The sequence below is a fragment of the Crinia signifera genome, chromosome 9 (assembly GCF_055691185.1).
Source record: "Crinia signifera chromosome 9, ASM5569118v1, whole genome shotgun sequence".
Classification (NCBI taxonomy): domain Eukaryota; kingdom Metazoa; phylum Chordata; class Amphibia; order Anura; family Myobatrachidae; genus Crinia; species Crinia signifera.
Window position 1 is genome coordinate 145,636,635 of NC_139225.1, and position 20,962 is coordinate 145,657,596.

Below are 20,962 nucleotides of genomic sequence, written 5' to 3' on the forward strand. Positions count from 1 at the left end.
TATTTCAAAATATTTTTGTCTGGGGATAATAAGATGGAAGAAATACTCCAATCAATAACAGTATATAAATATACTTATAAGAAATCCTAATAGACAGTAAACACCTCAAATACCAATATATATTAGGAATTAATGTAAAAAATAACTTAATTTGGCAACCGTATTTCCTGTAGGTGACAGTGTTGTCTTAGCTGGGTAGGTCTGAGTATCTAGGTGGTAGCAGTATGCTCAAGGTATAGAGACACCTGAGTATGGGTTTGCTAAGGGAGTCGCTGCTGCCTGTGCATGTGACGTTAGTCAGTGAGTGCGCAGTTGAGCGGACCCCAAGAGCATCACAGGTGTCGGAATATAGATGAGAGAGTTTCTGCTGTTTCCAGGGGTGACCTGTCCGGCTCTGTTATACAGAGTACAGCGCAGAGTCGGATCTCGGGTCCCCTAGAAATGAGAGAACCCTGAATAGATATAGAGTATAAGGTACTCCTTCACCCTGTCCCTGGTGTTTGCTGCTATCCTCTGTGTACAGAAATAACTGTACTGAACAGAGGTTGAGCGATACCACCCTGGTAGTGAAGTGTGGAAAAAAGTTAAGTTTGCACGTAGTGGTACGGTTGCCTGTGCAAGACAGAGTAAGATCAGAGACAGTTTTATAGGGAGAGGGTCAGCATAGATACTCTAGTAATAATACTGGCTGGGGCATATATAATATATTTTATGATCAGTAATTTTTGCGCTGTACAGTGGTCGTCAAAATACAGCAGAAAGTGCAAATATCTGCGATAGTAAGTTCAGCGCTCAAATTTGGATGAAGATGCAGAAGATGATTACCACAATTCTTCTTAGTATAATGTCCAGCGATCTTTTGCCAATAATGCTGGTAGGGATACTCAGATGGTAATAGCTAAGACTAGTATAGTGGATTTTACAAGCAATAATTCTTGCGTTAAACAGTAACAGTCAGAAATTCAGCAAAAGTTGCCGGTGACTGCAATTTTTTAGTTCAATGCGAGAATTCAATTAATGCCACAAAAAATAAGGTAATAGAGGCTCAGACAGATATGGTGAATTTTGCGAACAGGAATTTATGCGCTACAAGATAATAGTAAAAATTGATGCCACTTTTCTGTGCTATGATTAGAGATAAAAAATGCTGTAAATGATTATCACAACCCTTCTTAGTGTAATATCCGGCGAGTTTTTACTGGTAATGCTAGCACGGATACTCAGAAGGTGCTGGCTAAAACTGCATGCAGTAATTCTTGCGCTATGCAATAACAGTAAAGAAATCAGCAGAGGATGTAGGTAGCTGCAATTATGGGTTCAGTGCAAGAATTCATTAGTGCCACAGGTAATCGGGTAATGACGGCTCAGGCAAATATAGTAAGTTTTGCGCACAGAAATTCATGCGCTGCACAGTAACAATCAAATTTTGCAATATGTGAAATAGCTACAATTTGTAGGTTAATATTCAGTTGATGTCACTGATGAGCAGTAATTTGTTACACTGTATAGTAAGTGCAGCAGGGAATACAAATAAATGCAATGGTGAATTCAGCGCTAGGATTGGGAACAGAGATGCAGAAAAGTGGTTACCACAACCCTTCTTAATAAAACGTCCTGCAATTTTTTACAGGTGATACTAGCATAGCACAGATTATCAGGTAATAAAGGCTGAGGTAGATATAATAAGTTTAGCGAACAAAAGATATTGCGCTATAAAGTAACAATAAGGTTCTACACAGAGTGTAAGTGAATACAAGTATGAATTCAGCGCTAATAATTAATTAATGCCCCTGGGGCTGATACACTCACGAAACTTGGACCCGCAGTGGTCGTGTTGTGGATGATCCAACCAGTCTGGTGGGTGCATACAGACAAAGCAGGGGCACTGTGACAGGAGGGACGCAGGTGCAGGCAGGGGAGACGTGTGCCTCTATCTCACAGGCGTCGGGATCCCAATGCTGTATGTTTAAGCAGGAGCCGGCACTGTGTGCTCAGAGAGCGCTGGAGTCCGGGTGCCTGAGAGTATATGCGCCGACACTGGGTGTCAGCGGAAGATAGCCAGATAGCTATGGCTGCACTGCGTCTGTTCTGAGGCAGGTGCGTTATCGGAGCTACTCCGTAGGGGAACCGGTAGTATGCTTAGAGGTGAGCTGCCGGTCTGGCGTCAGTCCTGAGGCGGGTATAGTCTATGTGCTGTGCCGTAAGGAACTGGCAGTATGTTTTAATGTGAGCTGTCAGCTCCAATGGCATCCGGAGTCTGTCAATGATGGGCTCCGTGATCTGTCGCGGTCTGTCGGCTACAGGAAGGCTGTCTGGCAGGTAGATGAGGCGATAGGGGTCCCGCTTGTGCACAGCGGGGACCACACGAGACGTACGTTTCACCGTTTAAGCTTTCTCAATCGGGTGTCTGATGTGTTTGGCCGCTCATTATTTAAATGGTTAGTGACCAATCCCCTGTGGGAACAGGTGAGAGATGGGAGGGGTTTGAGGACAGTAGGAAACTATGGTGTGGACGCGCGCTGGGACAAGTAATAGTAGCAATGATATTTGATAGATTCCCTATATCCCTTTCGACCCTGATATATATCATAATGATAATGAGAATTATAGGATATAGTAATTAGTATTATTGCTGAAGGAGAAAGAAATATACATATATATATATAATAATAGAATAAATGTAATTACATGCGAGTAATTGAAGACGAAAAAAGAAATAAATGAGTTGGGTTAATGGGATGTGATATAGTGAAACTGGAGAAGTATAAGATAATAAAGGGATGGATAAATATTAAGAATAATATAATTTAATAGAGTTGATAATGTTACCCACATTGATGTAAATAGTAGAAGGATAATGGTGTTGAGCAATAGTGAATGTATGCACAGTATACACTATAATGGAGGATGAAATGTATAGATGTTAATGAGCAAATAATTGGTGAAAAATATGATGTGGGGGATCAGCGGAATAATGTGAATTGTGTATGATCCCTTGAATGATAATGAGGGAAATGGGGGATTGGTAAAAAGTGTATTCTAGGTGAGAAACATTTATGGGTACTTATGTAGTAACTGGGCTGCCGATTTCTAAATCGGGTCGGATCGGGAGATCGCATCGCATCGCATGCGACCATGCGATTCGATGCGATGCGATGCGATGCGATGACCCGATTTTTCCATAGGAATCAATGTTAAAATGGACTGAGTCCATTTTAACATGGAATTCAATGGGAAAAATGGGTCCTTTTCATACCCCTACTATCCAAGTGGGCATGGAGTTGGATATAAACCTGTGGCGAGCGTAGCGAGCCACCGAGCCCGAAGCGTGGCGAGCGAAGCGAGCCCCGCGAGGGGACGAATACCGTCCCCTCGCGGGGCTCGCTTCGCTCGCCACGCTTCGGGCTCGGTGGCTCGCTACGCTCGCCACAGGTTTATATCCAACTCCATGCCCACTTGGATAGTAGGGGTATGAAAAGGACCCATTTTTCCATAGGAATCATTTTAACATTGATTCCTATGGAAAAATCGGGTCATCGCATCCGATATCGGATGCGATATCGGATGCGATGCGATGCGATATCGCATCGCATCGCATCTGATTGTATGCCTTAACTTAAGGCATACAATCAAAAAATCGGCAGCCCAGTTACTACATAAGTACCCATTTATGTGCATTAAATAAAAAATGTGATTGGGTGTCTTGGTGGTAAAAAAAGGGGGAGGGAAAAAGGAGGGGGGGGGGGGAAGAAGACGATCAGGGTGGTGTGTGAAGAGATGTATAAATCTCTGGATTAAGATTATGTGGGATGGTGATTAAGAAGCATGATGAGGATACTAGAATAATTAATTAGTGGAGAAGAATAATTATGTAAAAATGGGAGCTAGAGGGAAATATGTGGGCATTGTGTATATCTATGATGAGATATTGAAATGTGGTGATAAGTGAGATGGTGTCAGGATATAGAGATAATGATATTAATTAAGGTGATATTGGTGTTGACTGAACAGTTAATTGATTGTTCAGTAAGTTAATATGTATTTACAGCATTTTTTATCTCTAATCATAGCACAGAAAAGTGGCATCAATTTTTACTATTATCTTGTAGCGCATAAATTCCTGTTCGCAAAATTCACCATATCTGTCTGAGCCTCTATTACCTTATTTTTTGTGGCATTAATTGAATTCTCGCATTGAACTAAAAAATTGCAGTCACCGGCAACTTTTGCTGAATTTCTGACTGTTACTGTTTAACGCAAGAATTATTGCTTGTAAAATCCACTATACTAGTCTTAGCTATTACCATCTGAGTATCCCTACCAGCATTATTGGCAAAAGATCGCTGGACATTATACTTAATCATCTTCTGCATCTTCATCCAAATTTGAGCGCTGAACTTACTATCGCAGATATTTGCACTTTCTGCTGTATTTTGACAACCACTGTACAGCGCAAAAATTACTGATCATAAAATATATTATATATGCCCCAGCCAGTATTATTACTAGAGTATCTATGCTGACCCTCTCCCTATAAAACTGTCTCTGATCTTACTCTGTCTTGCACAGGCAACCGTACCACTACGTGCAAACTTAACTTTTTTCCACACTTCACTACCAGGGTGGTATCGCTCAACCTCTGTTCAGTACAGTTATTTCTGTACACAGAGGATAGCAGCAAACACCAGGGACAGGGTGAAGGAGTACCTTATACTCTATATCTATTCAGGGTTCTCTCATTTCTAGGGGACCCGAGATCCGACTCTGCGCTGTACTCTGTATAACAGAGCCGGACAGGTCACCCCTGGAAACAGCAGAAACTCTCTCATCTATATTCCGACACCTGTGATGCTCTTGGGGTCCGCTCAACTGCGCACTCACTGACTAACGTCACATGCACAGGCAGCAGCGACTCCCTTAGCAAACCCATACTCAGGTGTCTCTATACCTTGATCATACTGCTACCACCTAGATACTCAGACCTACCCAGCTAAGACAACACTGTCACCTACAGGAAATACGGTTGCCAAATTAAGTTATTTTTTTACATTAATTCCTAATATATATTGGTATTTGAGGTGTTTACTGTCTATAAGGATTTCTTATAAGTATATTTATATACTGTTATTGATTGGAGTATTTCTTCCATCTTATTATCCCCAGACAGAAATATTTTGAAATAATATTTCACTACTTTCTCACGTATATTGTTCATTAGTGTTATCTGTTTGTCTTTGTCTTTTGTCCTTGCTTGACCCAATTTCAGGGCCATGTTTTAACAAATAAAGTTTGTATTAACAGTAATCCATTTTCATTAGAAGGCTGTGCCCCACCCGGGAGACTTTTTTGATATCCTCTCTTGGATATCTAACTTTTTTGACTACAATTACCCTACTCCCTGGGAGCAACTCCACAATCTTATAACGTTAATTTATACTTTATCATATTGATTGGAGCATGCCTTCTTACCCTCTGTCATTATAGCCCAGTGCCCTCGGCCTCTCCCCTTTTCCCCTCCCTCTCTTTTTTGCTGTCCTTACTATTACTGTCAGTGCCCCATCCACTGACTCCTTACTATCACTGTCAGTGCCCCATCCCCTGACTCCTTACTATTACTGTCAGTGCCCCATCCCCTCCCTCCTTACTATCACTGTAAGTGCCCCATCCCCCGGCTCCTTACTATTACTGTCAGTGCCCCATCCCCTGACTCCTTACTATTACTGTCAGTGCCCCATCCCCTGACTCCTTACTATTACTGTCAGTGCCCCATCCCCTGACTCCTTACTAATTACTGTCAGTGCCCCATCCCCCGACTCCTTACTATTACTGTCAGTGCCCCATCCCCTCCCTCCTTACTATCACTGTCAGTGCCCCATCCCCTGACTTTACATTACTGTGAGTGCCCCATCCCCCGACTCATTACTATTACTGTCAGTGCCCTATCCACTGACTCCTTACTATTACTGTCAGTGCCCCATCCACTGACTCCTTACTATTACTGTCAGTGCCCCATCCCCTCCCTCCTTACTATCACTGTCAGTGCCCCATCCCCTGACTTTACATTACTGTGAGTGCCCCATCCCCTGACTCATTACTATTACTGTCAGTGCCCCATCCACTGACTCCTTACTATTACTGTCAGTGCCCATCCACTGATTCCTTACTATTACTGTCAGCGCCCCATCCCCTCCCTCCATTCTATTACTGTCAGTGCCCCATCCCCTCCCTCCTTACTATCACTGTCAGTGCCCCATCCCCTGACTTTACATTACTGTGAGTGCCCCATCCCCTGACTCCTTTACATGACTGTGAGTGCCCTGTCTTCTGCCCATGTGCAATCACACAGCCTGCGCTATACAGTCCTTTCAAAACCCATCTGTACCTCATTCTTCACACAGCCGCTTCCAGGACTACTTCTTATGTGACTAACTATTTATTCCTCAGGAAAGTACAACATGGGAGGGGACCCAACTGTAGAAATCAGGACGATGAGAGACCTGTTGGAGATCACCAACAATCGAGAGGAATATTTAGGTACGTAAGACACCTTTTAGATGTGAGTGTTACTTCAGAGAGTGACCTGGTTTTTAGGCAGAGGGGACCCAGAGTCCTTCACTCTCCTAGTTGAATAAATGATATTTAATAGATAGAATATCACAGTTTACAGTTAGGCCTTATCTGTTTCAGATGGGATGTTGCTATTGGCAATCAGTTAGAATCTACATCTTTTTAAGCACCGACTAGAAGAGAATAGATAGAATCTTATTGGTTTCCCATAGCAACATCCCATTTGAAATATAACTCCCATCTTAATAAATAATCCCCTAAAATGGTTGAATGGATAAGAGCGTGGTTGCAGGACAGAAAACAGAGAGTTGTAGTAAACGGAGTACAGTCACAGGAGGGAAGGGTTACAGGTGGAGTACCCCAGGGATCTGTACTTGGACCAGTGCTTTTTAATATTTTTATTGGTGATATTGCAAATGGAATTGAGGGTAAAGTGTGCCTTTTTGCAGATGACACAAAGGTATGCAACAGGGTAGACACAGCAGGAGGGGTAAAACAAATGATTGAGGATCTAGGTCCGGGCTGGGCAATTGCGGCCGTCCAGATATTGAGGAACTACACATCCCAGGTTGCTTTGCATTAGTTTTGCTATGTGGCCATGCTGAAACTGATGCAAGGCATGCTGGGATGTGTAGTTCCTCAACATCTGGAGGGCCGCAATTGCCCAGCCCTGATCTAGGTAGATTAGAGGAATGGTCAAGAGCATAACAACTACAGTACACACCATTATTCCAAACGTATATAGGAGAGTGAGAGAGAGAGAGAGAGAGAGAGAGAGAATATATATTTCAGAACTTAGCCACAGAAGCAATTTTGATGGCTTTCAAATAATGGTTTTAAACTGGCAGTGGTGGAGAGGTGCCCCCTTGATAGCAGGAGCCCGGCGGCAGATGAATCCATTGCCTCCTAGAGTTCTGCCTCTGCAACTACAGTTGGATGCCAAAAAATGCAAAATCATGCACTTGGGTCTCAAAAATCCAAATGATAAATATAATATTAATGTCACTATGGGCCTGATTCAGACCTGTTCGCTGGGCTGAGTGTGTTCGGAGCCCAGCGAGTAGATTAACGCCTCCCTGCCGAACACATGCACCCCCACCACAGTGCGAGCCCCGAGAATGCATGGGCACACCTGCGTTCACAGGGGTATGCTCAGCGTTTACATAGGCACACCCATAAAACCATTGAGTGGACGCCCCGGCGAGTGCGATTGCACAATCACAAACCCCCACCATCGGCCGGGGTAGCGAATTCGGTCTGAATAGCCCCCATACTGCCTTTAAAAAAAAAAAAAGTTTTAACTTTGGACAGTAGATGGCACATATGTTCTTATTTGTTATGCCCAACACTGTATGTTTCTTTACATTTAAGAACCATCATTGATTATACGCCCTCGTTAATTATCATAGGAATATAAAGCTATTTTATTTTATTTTAATTATGTATACATATTTACTGTATGCGGGGCTATTTTTCAGCAGGCTCCAGCAGGAACCGAGGCCCTTATTCTAGTTCACTCTTTCTGACAAAATATTTCTTAGATGGACAAAACCATGTGCACTGCAGGTGGGGCAGGTGTTACTTGTGCAGAGAGAATTAGATTTGGGTGGGGTTTTACACCTGCCTCACCTGCAGTGCACATGGTTTTGTCCATCTAAGAAATATTTTGTCAGAAAGAGTGAACTAGAATAAGGGCCTCAGTTCCTGCTGGAGCCTGCTGAGAAATAGCCCTGCCTCCTGTATGTGAATTCCCCACTGATGTAACTGGTAGTATCAGTGAAAGTTCCTGCATTAATGCCCCAGATACTGAGTGGGCCTCTTTCTGTGTCCTAATTACAGACGTCTATGTCTTCGGCCTGGGTGATGATGTCAGTATTACAGAACTCAATGACATTGCGTCCAAGAAAGACCATGAGAAACACGTGTTCCTGATGAGAGATGTTGATGACATGAAGGAGGCTTTTGAAGATATAATAGGTAAGTGACCGTACTCCGGATACTCTTGTTCTCTTTCTCCGGGATATTGGCGCCAGCATTCCATTGCAGGGAATTCTGACAGGGGTTAGGTAAGTATACTCACCTTTCTACTGCCCCACTTATCCCTGACCCTCGCTCCCCATAGCCTAACGCTAACAATCCCACTGCAGCCTGCCGACGACTTCACCAAACCCCCTTCCAAGTGCCTAACCCTAAACTCTGCCCCCCCACCTAACCATAAATTCCCTACTAGTGCCTAGACCTACCCCCTCCCCCCCCCCCCCACACCAGCCAGATGCTACTGCTCCCTGCATGCCTGATGCCGGGTGCTGGGACTCTGGTGCCGCCATCCTCACCGATGTGGGCATATCGGCTCAGGTCTCCTGCTGGCAGTACGGATGCCTGCATCTCTTCTAAGACTGCCGGCATCCCGTTACATTTGCAGTAACTTGACCTACTGAAATTGCTTAACTGTTGCAATGAAATATGAAAAACCCTTCTTTACCACTCCCCCCCCTCCAAACAAGAACAAAAAAACACTCAGAAATTGACAGCGAAGAACGTGTATTTAAACTTATGCAACATTTTTGTATATATATATATTTTTTAAAATATTATTTTAAAATAACCAATTGGAAACCACGATCGTTCTGACTTTGATTTCCCCAGTGGTTGATCCTGAGCAGCCGCCAGGTACACACTGGGTTGATTTACATTTCCTGGATGGCTGCTCCTCTGTATAACCACCAAGTCCCCCACACGGGGGTCCTGCCTGCCCTGCTTACCCATCAGCAGTAATCGGCAGCATGGCACACACTGGGGTAGGGTGTAGGGAGGCAGAGAGGCCTAGTGGACCCTCTGTGAGTGACCGCTGCAGGAAGAATAATATCCGTCAGCTGCCCATGCTATATACCTGACAGGACACATTGTTTACAACTAGATCCGATAATGCTCTTGCCGATGTGGATATACTACCATGTACTATAAGCTGGTGGCGCATGGTCAATGTGTAGTGGAAGCATGCTACATTATACTATGCCACATTACAAGTCCCGCTATGAGTACCCATCACCAGTCAAGCTCTGAAAGGCCACATCTGTAAGTATCTGGGCTGTTCATAGTGTGAGTCACCTGCTGGTGTGTGTCTATATAACTCTACATTACCAACACCTGCACACATCATTTCCTACATGCACTGCTAGGTGTCCATAGAACAGCTGGGGGGCCTGGGCCTACAATGTTCTACCAGTCCCTAATCTACAGGCATGTGGTCATCAGTGCAGCCGTGTTCTCTGCAGTTGACCTCATTATCTGTTTCGTCATATGAAGACACAAACACATGATTCACTTGACTTATTCTTTCCCATATATCTATCTCATATCTCTTCATGTTTCCACTTGTCTCCCACTGCCACGCTCTCAGACGAGACAGAAGCCTTTCAGATGTGTGGACTCTCCAAAGAAAAGGTTATCATTGGCGGGGACATGTCTGAGAAATTTCCCTGGATTGCAAAGATTTCCATCACTGTAAGTAGCCCCCATCCAACTCTAGTGATGGACAACCTGTGGGAGATAGATATATACATGTAGAGTCATGTCGGAGTGGGGTCAGATAGCCATGTCGGAGTGGCCTCAGATAGCCATGTCGGCGGGGAGTCAGATAGCCATGTCGGAGGGGAGTCAGATAGCCATGTCGGAGGGGCATCGCATCAGATAGCCTGGGGCAAGCAACACCAGATAAATAGGGGTAAGTGCATCTGAAAGATAGTAAGTGTCATTTTTTAACAATTTTTTTTTGTCTTCATTTTACCTGAAGCGTCCGGGTCTCCAGGAGAAATGTAAAGGATCCATTGTGAGCAAAAACTTTATCCTGACAGCGGCTCACTGCTTCTTCATAGATGAAGAAATGCATTCTATCACTGTGGACTTTGGCGGTGAGTGATGCAATCAGCTTACATCTAGGAAAGGGGGTTACCATGCCCAAAAATTATATTTTTCAGTTTTTTGTCCTGCTACGTTTAAGTCTGTAAACAATGTGGGCACAAGGAGAGGCCTCTGAGTGTCCAGTCATAAGAGGGCCCACTGAGGGACCAGTCCCAGGAGGGGCATCTGAGTGTCCAGTCCCTGGAGGGGCCTCTGCGTGTCCAGTCCCAGGAGAGGCCAGGCCTCTGCGTGTCCAGTCCCAGGAGAGGCCAGGCCTCTGTGTGTCCAGTCCCAGGAGAGACCTCTGCGTGTCCAGTCCCAGGAGAGGCCTCTACGTGTCCAGTCCCAGGAGAGGCCTCTGCGTGTCCAGTCATAGGAGGTCCCACTGAGGGTCCAGTCCCAGGAGAGGCCTCTGCGTGTCCAGTCCCAGGAGATGCCTCTGAGTATCCAGTCATAGGAGGTCCCACTGAGGGTCCAGTCCCAGGAGAGGCCTCTGAGTGTCCAGTCATAGGAGGGCCCACTGAAGGTCCAGTCCCAGGAGGGCCCACTGAAGGTACAGTCCCAGGACAGGCCTCTGAGTGTCCAGTCCCAGGAGAGGCCTCTGAGTGTCCAGTCCCAGGAGAGGCCTCTGAGTGTCCAGTCCCAGGAGAGGCCTCTGAGTGTCCAGTCCCAGGAGAGGCCTCTGAGTGTCCAGTCCCAGGAGAGGCCACTGAGTGTCCAGTTCCAGGAGAGGCCTCTGAGTGTCCAGTCATAGGAGGTCCCACTGAGGGTCCAGTACCAGGAGAGGCCTCTGAATGTCCAGTCCCAGGAGGGCCCACTGAGGATCCAAGCCCAGGAGGGGCCTCTGAGTGCCAGGAGGGTGGCAGGATTGCCCATTGGAGTCCCCTCGATGGTAGTGACTGTATTCATGGGACGGGAAAGAAGGAAAGAAACAACTATGATCCCCTGAATACAGGTTGCACTACTGCGGGAACATTGTCTGAGGTGTGGCCAGCAGGAGCTGAGACAATTAAGAGGGCGGCTGGATGGGGCTAAGCCTGAAGTTGCTGGAAGATTAGTCTCCAGCAGCTGCCAGCAGGCTCTGACAAAGTTGCATCAGTGTCTGGGAAACCCCAGCCTGTAATGGTCGCGTCTGATGTGTCCAAGCCAGATAAGTGGTTAAAGACCAGGAAGAGAAGATGACGTCAAACTACTCAACACATTCCCAGAGTTTGCAGCTTGTTCATGTCTCTAATCAGATGATCATGGAGGAACTTTGGTATGTTCTTTAGGTCGACAGTAAAAAGTTAGAGAGTGTCTAGGTTGACCCCAAAAGGTCAACTTGCACAAGGTCAACATGAGAAAAAGATTGACGTAATAAAATGGTCGACATAAAAATAGTCAACACATAGTTTTTTGAGGTGTCAATTAGTGTTCCACATGACCTCCCACGGTTTGTTGTGCTTGCCATTCGGGCAAGGTTTGCGTTACCAGTCATAGTCCACGTGGATGGTGAAAAGTTAGAATTTTTTTTTAAAAGGTTTAAGAAAAACCTCACCTCAACCATGTGATGCGTCGACTATTGTCACATCGACCTTTGACCATGTTAAATAATAATGGTAGGCATCTTTATTGTTCAACTTACTGTCGATATAAAGAGCGGCTACGGAGTTGCTCATACATCAGGGCTGCCATGACGTAATCAGGTAGACATCAGGGTGTATTTTAAGTTGTTTCCTGCAGAAAAACTGATATAATATCATAGAGCTGTGTTTCATTTTAATTTATTGCAGGTTATCGGGGGCAGAAAGTAAAAAATCTCTACCGCCATCCAAAATACAACCCTGCCGGCAAAGCAGACAAAAATGTTCAGAAATCTTTTGATTACGATGTGGCTTTATTGGAACTTCGGGAACCAATTGAGTTTTCCAAAAATAGAAGGTAAACTACAGTATATCCTGTTCTCTCGCAACGTATTAACATGACATTTACTAACATCCCCAAATACGACCAATACCGGGTATGAATTCATACAACCGGCATTTATGGGAAAATACAATGTGTAAAAAGGGCAGATTTACTAATCCGGCGTCTTTACGGATTTGTATTTTCTCGAAGGCGTATGCTGCTTTATCTGTATTTAGGGGTTGTATATACGGCCGCTAAATAGAAATACGAGTTGTCAGCCTGCAGGGATCAGTCAGATCCGTGCAGACTTCAGCGTAAAAAAAAAGGAACAATAATAATAATAATAATAAAAAAAACAGCGTGGGGTCCCACATAACCAGCCTGCAAAAAGCAGGCCCCAGTTACAAAAATTCACGGGGCAAAACAAGTAGGGGATCCCTGTAATTTTTTAAAACCAGCTCCAGGCTCAAAGGACGGTCCTGGTTCCCAAAATACAAAGGACAAAATTAATAGTGTCCCCCCCGGATTTTAAGAACCAGCACCGGGCCCAACCAGGCAGCAAGGTAATACCACAGTCGTGGGAAATTATTTATATTAGTTCCCCTGACCAAAGCATTTTCCCCCTGACCGGTTAGCCTGGGCAGGGATCCTGGGGGAGTGGGGACCCACCCAATGAAGGGGTCCCCCCTCCTGGATTAACCCTGCCCGGGCTGAAGCCCAGGGCTGTCCCCGGTGCCCCAGGGCGGTGGTCACCAGGCTGATAGCATTGGTGTAAAAAACTATGAGTCCCAGCAAGCCTGCACTACATGCAGGGACTTGGAGAACCATAAGTCCCAGCATGCGGGGCATTACAGAGCCCACTGGAACTTATAGTTCCACAGCAGTACAAAAAGTTAAATAAACACACACTGACACCCCAGAAATGTAGAACTTAATTACATTGGATAATGATACTTATCTACCTTGACACACAGTTATTGGTCCTATTCTCCAGTAAATACTCCATATGGGTACCTGTTGAAGGAAATTCTACTTACCAGCTCCTTGGCTAGCTGGTAAGTAGAATGGCTGGCTAGCAGCCAATCAGGAGCTGACTTTAGGAAAGTCGGCTCCTGATTGGCCGTTAGGTGGTCATTGGGCAAATGCTTTGGCCGGTGGAACTTAGCATGTTGGTTGGTTGAGCCCGGTGCTGGTTTTCAAAATACGGGGGACCCTTACTCATTTTGTCCCCCAGAGTTTGGGAACCAGGACCAACCCTTGAGCCTGGTGCTGGTTTTTAAAAATGACGGGGGATCCCCTACTTGTTTTGGCCTGTCAATTTTTGAAACCAGAACTGGCTCTTTGAGCCGGGGCTGGATATGGCCGTGGGGGGACCCCAAGCTGTTTTTTTTTTTTTTATTTAATTATATTTAAAAAAAAAATTATTACACATAAGCCTGCACCAATCTGACTGATCTGTGCAGGCTAAAGCCAAATACGCCTGGAAAAAGAGTATTTTTATGGCATATTTTCGTGGCGATTAGTGCCCGTATATCACATACTGTACAGGCGTTTAGTAAATTAGGAATCACCAATAGTGTAGTCCTACTCGTATTTTTTCGATGGCACTTGCATTCGTAAATACGAATGTGTCATGAATAGGAATATGAATTTTATTTGCATATGACTGCCTATGAATACGCCAATCCAGGCGTATATATTTCTTAAGATAAAATATACAGTCCGAGTATGTGCTTTGTAATTAGTCACTAAAAGCAACACTATGCGAGGGGAGAAGTTGCATACAATCCCCCATTGAACCACCCAGGAGTTTCCCTGGCGGCAGGATTGCATGCAATATATCGTACACGGCCCTTTTGCCTATGGTATATCGCATGCAATCACAGCAGGGGCTGCGGGATCAGACAAATCTTTAATACAGCCCTTGCGATCACTGGCTCCGATCCGATGCACATAAGACTGCGCATCGAATCGGAGATAAAACATATACTGTACAATTTCACACTTTTCACCCAATTTCCCGAGCTGAAAAAGGTGAAATTCCTATAGGGTATCGCCACCCAGAGGGTGTCTCCGTTACCGCAGCCCGATGCTGGCCGCATATGTTAGTACATATGCGGTAGCATCGCGGCGGCTGCCGTGCGAAGGGCGGAGATGTATGTTGATACATCCCGCCCCCGGAGAGGTAAGTTTGAAAGTCGGTAAGTATGACGTGGGTTGAGCCCTGCATTTACTCCATTAGTCTCCAGGTTATGTTGTTGCTTACCACTCATCTCTATCATACCTCCCAACTGTCCCGTTTACCGCGGGAACATCCAGGTTTTCAGGGACGTTCCCGCGGCCCGCCTGGGGCCAGCAGTGTCCCATGGAGGGGGGGGGGGGCAGTTGGGAGTCCCCGCTGCCATCCGCATGTCAGCAGGGAATAGACGCTGTGCGCATGCGCACGGCATCTATTCCCCGCAGTCAGACGGGCAGCAGTGGCAAAACGGGGACGTGGCCTCACACGTGTGATGTGATTTGAATGCCACGCCCCCTCATGCGAGGCCACACCCCAGAAATTTAGCTGGTCCACCAATAAAAGTTGGGAGGTATGTCTCTATTCTCCATGTACCACAAGTAACATTATATCGCCATCGCCGTTTCTAGAGTCTGCTTTATTAAAGTACTGATTTGTGTGATAAAAATATGCTAATTCTGCCCCAGACATTATTATTCTTATAGCAAAGTAGAATTCAGTATAAGCCAAGAGTGAATCTCAAAGTGTCCTTTCTATTTGCAGGCCCATCTGTGTTCCATGTACAACTGGGGCCTCCTGGGCATTAAAGCTACGAGGGAAATCTGTGTCTTGCAACGACCATAGTGAGTGCGGGGGAGAGGGCATCTTGGGGGAAGGGTTCTAAATGAAGAATCAATATTGGGAAGTGTATTCAAGAATTAAAAATAGAAAATACCAAGACATAAAGGGGGGAATTTACTAAGCTAAATACACCTGGATTGGGTATTTGGCGTATGCAAGTTGTATTTATGGCACATTCGTCTTTATGCCATCGAAAGAATACAAGCAGGAATCACCATTCAGTTGAATGGCGATTCCTAATGTACTAACCAGCCACATGTAATATACGGCCGCTAATTGCTGCAAAAATACGTCTAGAAATTAGAACTCATTTCCAGCCGTATTTGGGTGTAGCCTGCACTGATCGGCTTCATTGTTAAAAAATTAAATAAATAAATAATGGGGGAAAAAAAAGCGCTGTGGGGTCGTTCCCCCATAACCAGCCCCTGGCTGAAAGAGCCAGTCCTGGTTTTAAAAATTCAGGGAATAATTAAAGTAGGGGTTCCCCATCATTTTTTAAAACCAGCACCAGGCTCAAGGGCCGGTCCTGGTTCCCAAAATATGGGAGACAAAGGGCCTTATTTTGGTTCATTCTTTCTGACAAAATCCTTCTTAGATGGACAAAACCATGTGCACTGCAGGTGGGGCAGATGTAACATGTGCAGAGAGAATTAGATTTGGGTGGGGTTTTACTTCAAAGTGAGATCTATATTGCAGTGTAAAAATAAAGCAGTCAGTATTTTCCCTGCACAGAAACAAAATTACTCACCCAAATCTAATTCTCTCTGCACATGTTACATCTGCCCCCCCTGCAGTGCACATGGTTTTGTCCATCTAAGAAGGATTTTGTCAGAAAGAATGAACCAAAATAAGGCCCAAAGTGACTAGGGGTACCCCGTATTTTGAGAACCATCACCGGTCCCAACCAGCCAGCAGGGTAATGCAACAGCCGGGGGGAGACTTATTATATAAGGTCCCGTGGCTGAACCAGGCTGACGCTGACTGGTCAGCCTGGCCAGGGACCCTGGGGGAGTGGGGACCCCCCCCCCCAATGAAGGGGTACTCCCTCCAGGATTAACCCTGCCAGGGCTAAAGCCCGGGGCTGTCCCCCAGTCACTATTGGGTTCTGCTGTGAAACTATGAGTCCCAGCAAGCATCCCCCACATAGTAGGTCTTGGAGAACCACAAGTCCCAGCATGCAGTGCATTCATGGCCATTGTGGGCTCATAGAACCAATAACCAAATAAACATACATCTACACCAGAAATGTATAACTTGTATAACTTTGTATAACTATTACACGCACACACACCCCATACATACTATACTCACCTACCTTGACATGTAGGTATCGGTCCCCTTGTCCAGTAGATATTCCATATAGGAAAATATACTCACCAAAACCTTGGCGGGATCACGTCCTCTTCTTTCCATGTAGAATCCACATACTTGGCAAAAAAACAAACCGCACCCCCGTACCATGCCGAACTTGTTAACATTCAGCACTTCTCACTCCGAAGTGTGCTATTGGTCGCCTAGCAGCCAATCAAGAGCCGACTTTCGGAAATCATTCAATGGTCGGAATGATTTCTCTCCCCTTCAGCCGCATTCGAGGGGATATGTTTGCATACATCTTCTTGCATGGTACAGAGGGGATTCGGCAGAGGGGGCGTTCGGCTGGGCGGCGTTTCAGGGCTCGCAGAACAGCGAACAACTGCTGCTTAGAATGTCGACACAAGCATTAGGTCGACAATGGGAAGGTTGATAGTAAAAAGGTCAACATGAGTTTTTCACGTTTTATTTGAGCCAGCATGTGGTATGTCATACCCTACCATTCACTATGACGGGGTGGCAGAATATAATAGTGGACGGTGTCCATGTTGACTACGACAAACAGGAAAAACTCATGTCGATCTTTTGACTGTCGACCTTACCAATGTCTACCTTCAGTGGTTGACATAATGTATGTCGACCTTCATACCGTTGTCCCTATGACCCATACCCCATATAAACCCTGAGTACTAGTTAATGGAAGTCGCTTGTATTTTGTTGCGCATGTAAACATCCAGATGTTTATTATCTTGGTACCTGCTCTATACCTGCTCTGTACCTGCTCTATACCTGCTCTGTACCTGCTCTATACCTGCTCTGTACCTGCTCTATACCTGCTCTGTACCTGCTCTGTACCTGCTCTATACCTGCTCTGTACCTGCTCTGTACCTGCTCTATACCTGCTCTGTACCTGCTCTATACCTGCTCTGTACCTGCTCTGTACCTGCTCTATACCTGCTCTGTACCTGCTCTGTACCTGCTCTATACCTGCTCTGTACCTGCTCTGTACCTGCTCTGTATCTGCTCTGTACCTGCTCTGTACCTGCTCTGTACCTGCTCTATACCTGCTCTATACCTGCTCTGTACCTGCTCTATGCCTGCTCTGTACCTGCTCTGTACCTGCTCTGTACCTGCTCTGTACCTGCTCTATACCTGCTCTGTACCTGCTCTATGCCTGCTCTGTACCTGCTCTGTACCTGCTCTGTACCTGCTCTATACCTGCTCTGTACCTGCTCTGTACCTGCTCTGTACCTGCTCTATACCTGCTCTGTACCTGCTCTGTACCTGCTCTGTACCTGCTCTGTACCTGCTCTGTACCTGCTCTGTACCTGCTCTATACCTGCTCTGTACCTGCTCTGTACCTGCTCTATACCTGCTCTGTACCTGCTCTATACCTGCTCTGTACCTGCTCTGTAACTGCTCTGTACCTGCTCTGTACCTGCTCTGTACCTGCTCTGTACCTGCTCTGTACCTGCTCTATACCTGCTCTATACCTGCTCTGTACCTGCTCTATGCCTGCTCTGTACCTGCTCTGTACCTGCTCTGTACCTGCTCTATACCTGCTCTGTACCTGCTCTATGCCTGCTCTGTACCTGCTCTGTACCTGCTCTGTACCTGCTCTATACCTGCTCTGTACCTGCTCTGTACCTGCTCTGTACCTGCTCTATACCTGCTCTGTACCTGCTCTGTACCTGCTCTATACCTGCTCTGTACCTGCTCTGTACCTGCTCTATACCTGCTCTGTACCTGCTCTGTACCTGCTCTATACCTGCTCTGTACCTGCTCTATACCTGCTCTGTACCTGCTCTGTAACTGCTCTATACCTGCTCTGTACCTGCTCTGTACCTGCTCTGTACCTGCTCTATACCTGCTCTGTACCTGCTCTGTACCTGCTCTGTACCTGCTCTCTACCTGCTCTGTACCTTCTCTGTACCTGCTCTGTACCTGCTCTATACCTACTCTGTACCTGCTCTGTACCTGCTCTGTACCTGCTCTATACCTGCTCTATACCTGCTCTGTACCTGCTCTGTACCTGCTCTGTACCTGCTCTGTACCTGCTCTATACCTGCTCTGTACCTGCTCTGTACCTGCTCTGTACCTGCTCTGTACCTGCTCTATACCTGCTCTGTATCTGCTCTGTACCTGCTCTGTACCTGCTCTGCACCTGCTCTGCACCTGCTCTATACCTGCTCTGTACCTGCTCTATACCTGCTCTGTACATGCTCTGTACCTGCTCTATGAGCTGTATCAGTGAAATGTTTCCATTACCTTCCAGTTCTTTTGGGGCTTTAATTGCAGGAAAACATGTGCAATGTTGTACGCCTCGTTATACAGGTTGAGTGTCCCTTATCTGAAATGCTCAGAGCCAGAAGCATTTTGGATAACGGATTATTCCATATTTTGGAATATTTTAAAAATGTCATACTCACCTGGTTGTGTGGCCCCCTGGCGTCTGGCTTCAGGGGCGGTCCCGACTTGAGAGGCATCCCCGGCGCCCGGCTTTAGTGGCATCTCTGCTTTCAAAGATGCATTTCGCAGGTGACATCAATACATCACCTGCACTCCCGCGCAATGCTTCATTGTGAACGTGATTCTGAACAGCCGGGCGGGCAGCAGCGCATGGGAGCCTTTATCTGCCAGGGGATGCTGTAAGTGCCGGGTGGGCGGGCAGCAGCGCATGGGAGCCTTTATCTGCCGTAGGATGCTGTAAGTGCCGGGTGGGTGGGCAGCAGCTCATGGGAGCCTTTATCTGCCAGGGGATGCTGTAAGTGCCGGGTGGGCGGGCAGCAGTACATGGGAGCCTTTATCTGCCAGGGGATGCTGTAAGTGCCGGGTGGGCGGGCAGCAGTACATGGGAGCCTTTATCTGCCAGGGGATGCTGTAAGTGCCGGGTGGGCGGCCAGCAGCTCATGGGAGCCTTTATCTGCCGTAGGATGCTGTAAGGGCCGGGTGGGCGGGCAGCAGTACATGGGAGCAACGTTCCCTCTAATTTTACGAAGGCTGTGTGCGGCAAAAGATTTTTGCTGTGCAACTTTGGAAGGAAATTAAAATTTTTGTGCGTCACTTATACATAACTGGAAAATGACATTCAGCATTTGTGTTAACTTTACTTCAAAATAATATTAAAAATTTAAACATTCAAAACACAGCACACAATGTAGTTAATAGGTGAAACACACATTAATTGAGTCCACAACTGGAAAAAGGGACCACTGCTGCTTTGTGCGCTCTGTTGTAATGTCTGTGCGCACGCTCGTTGAGTTGTGTGCGCGCGCACGTGCGCACAGCTTAGAGGGAACACTGCATGGGAGCCTTTATCTGCCAGGGGATGCTGTAAGTGCCGGGTGGGCGGCCAGCAGCTCATGGGAGCCTTTATCTGCCGTAGGATGCTGTAAGTGCCGGGTGGGCGGGCAGCAGTACATGGGAGCCTTTATCTGCCAGGGGATGCTGTAAGTGCCGGGTGGGCGGTCAGCAGGAGAAAAAAAAAAGTACAGTCCTAAAACTACTGTTTTTGGAATAGTTCAGATAACAGATATTCGCATTGTAATATATTTAACGTTGTAAAACTTTTAGATTTTTACATTTATTTTTATTCATTTATTTTTGTGTTTTTTTAGGGAACCTTTTACTTTCAGAAGAACTGGTCAAAGCAATGTTTATTGCTGAGGAAACACAAGGAGATCTGAAGCAGATGAATGTTCTCATAAAGCAGAGGAGCAAGGTACCACACCCTCCTATATTATACTATATGTATAACTCAATGTAACTCCAAACAAGATGCATCTCAGAGAGACCTCCTTGATAAAGTCAGAAGGACGAAACAAGTTGGGAGACTCTAGCCCTCCTGCCTCGCCTAAAGATAAGCACTTTCTTGTTGTTTGCGCCTTAGATTTATTTTATATACTTTTCACCCATTGTAGTACTGCTGTAAGAGATTATCTCCAAACCAGTTTAGGATAGAAATCTTTTTGCTTTTATTTCTTCTTATTATGCTGTATAAATAAATATATATTTTTTTACATTTATACTTTTATACTCTCTTACCAATTATTTATATATTTAATTATTTCTATATATATACCTTTGGTCAGGTCTATGTACACTGTAATCACCAGCATTATATTTATATAGGATCTTAAAACTTCAGGCTTGCACCACCGCTATATCCATATCTTAAATCAGAGCAATTAGTCGCTGTATCTTCATCCATTGGGCACATATATATAATATATATATAGCGGGTAACTGGCTCCAGTAAGTGGTTAATTCCTCTGTAGTAGGTAAAGGAGTGGCACTCAGAGACTTGAAGGGTGGGACCAAACTTTAATCCGTGGTCAACGTTTTGGGGCCACACTGCCCTGTCGTCAGGACAATGATAACAACAACCTACAGTATATTTAATTTATCTGCACTGTATCATACCTCCCAACATGACCCTCT

At 45.6% G+C, this 20,962-nt stretch overlaps 1 protein-coding gene across 1 annotated transcript in view; it reads left to right on the forward strand.

Annotated features, from left to right (window-relative positions):
• The window catches only part of LOC146036243 (complement factor B-like), a 75,664-nt gene that overhangs the window by 42,468 nt on the left and 12,234 nt on the right, over positions 1-20,962 (forward strand). Inside the window, exons 9-15 of the mRNA XM_083160121.1 lie at positions 6,445-6,534; positions 8,407-8,544; positions 9,968-10,071; positions 10,361-10,478; positions 12,240-12,387; positions 15,134-15,213; positions 20,140-20,243. Of these exons, the coding sequence (XP_083016247.1) occupies positions 6,445-6,534; positions 8,407-8,544; positions 9,968-10,071; positions 10,361-10,478; positions 12,240-12,387; positions 15,134-15,213; positions 20,140-20,243 (782 nt within the window). The remainder of the gene's footprint in view (positions 1-6,444; positions 6,535-8,406; positions 8,545-9,967; positions 10,072-10,360; positions 10,479-12,239; positions 12,388-15,133; positions 15,214-20,139; positions 20,244-20,962) is intronic.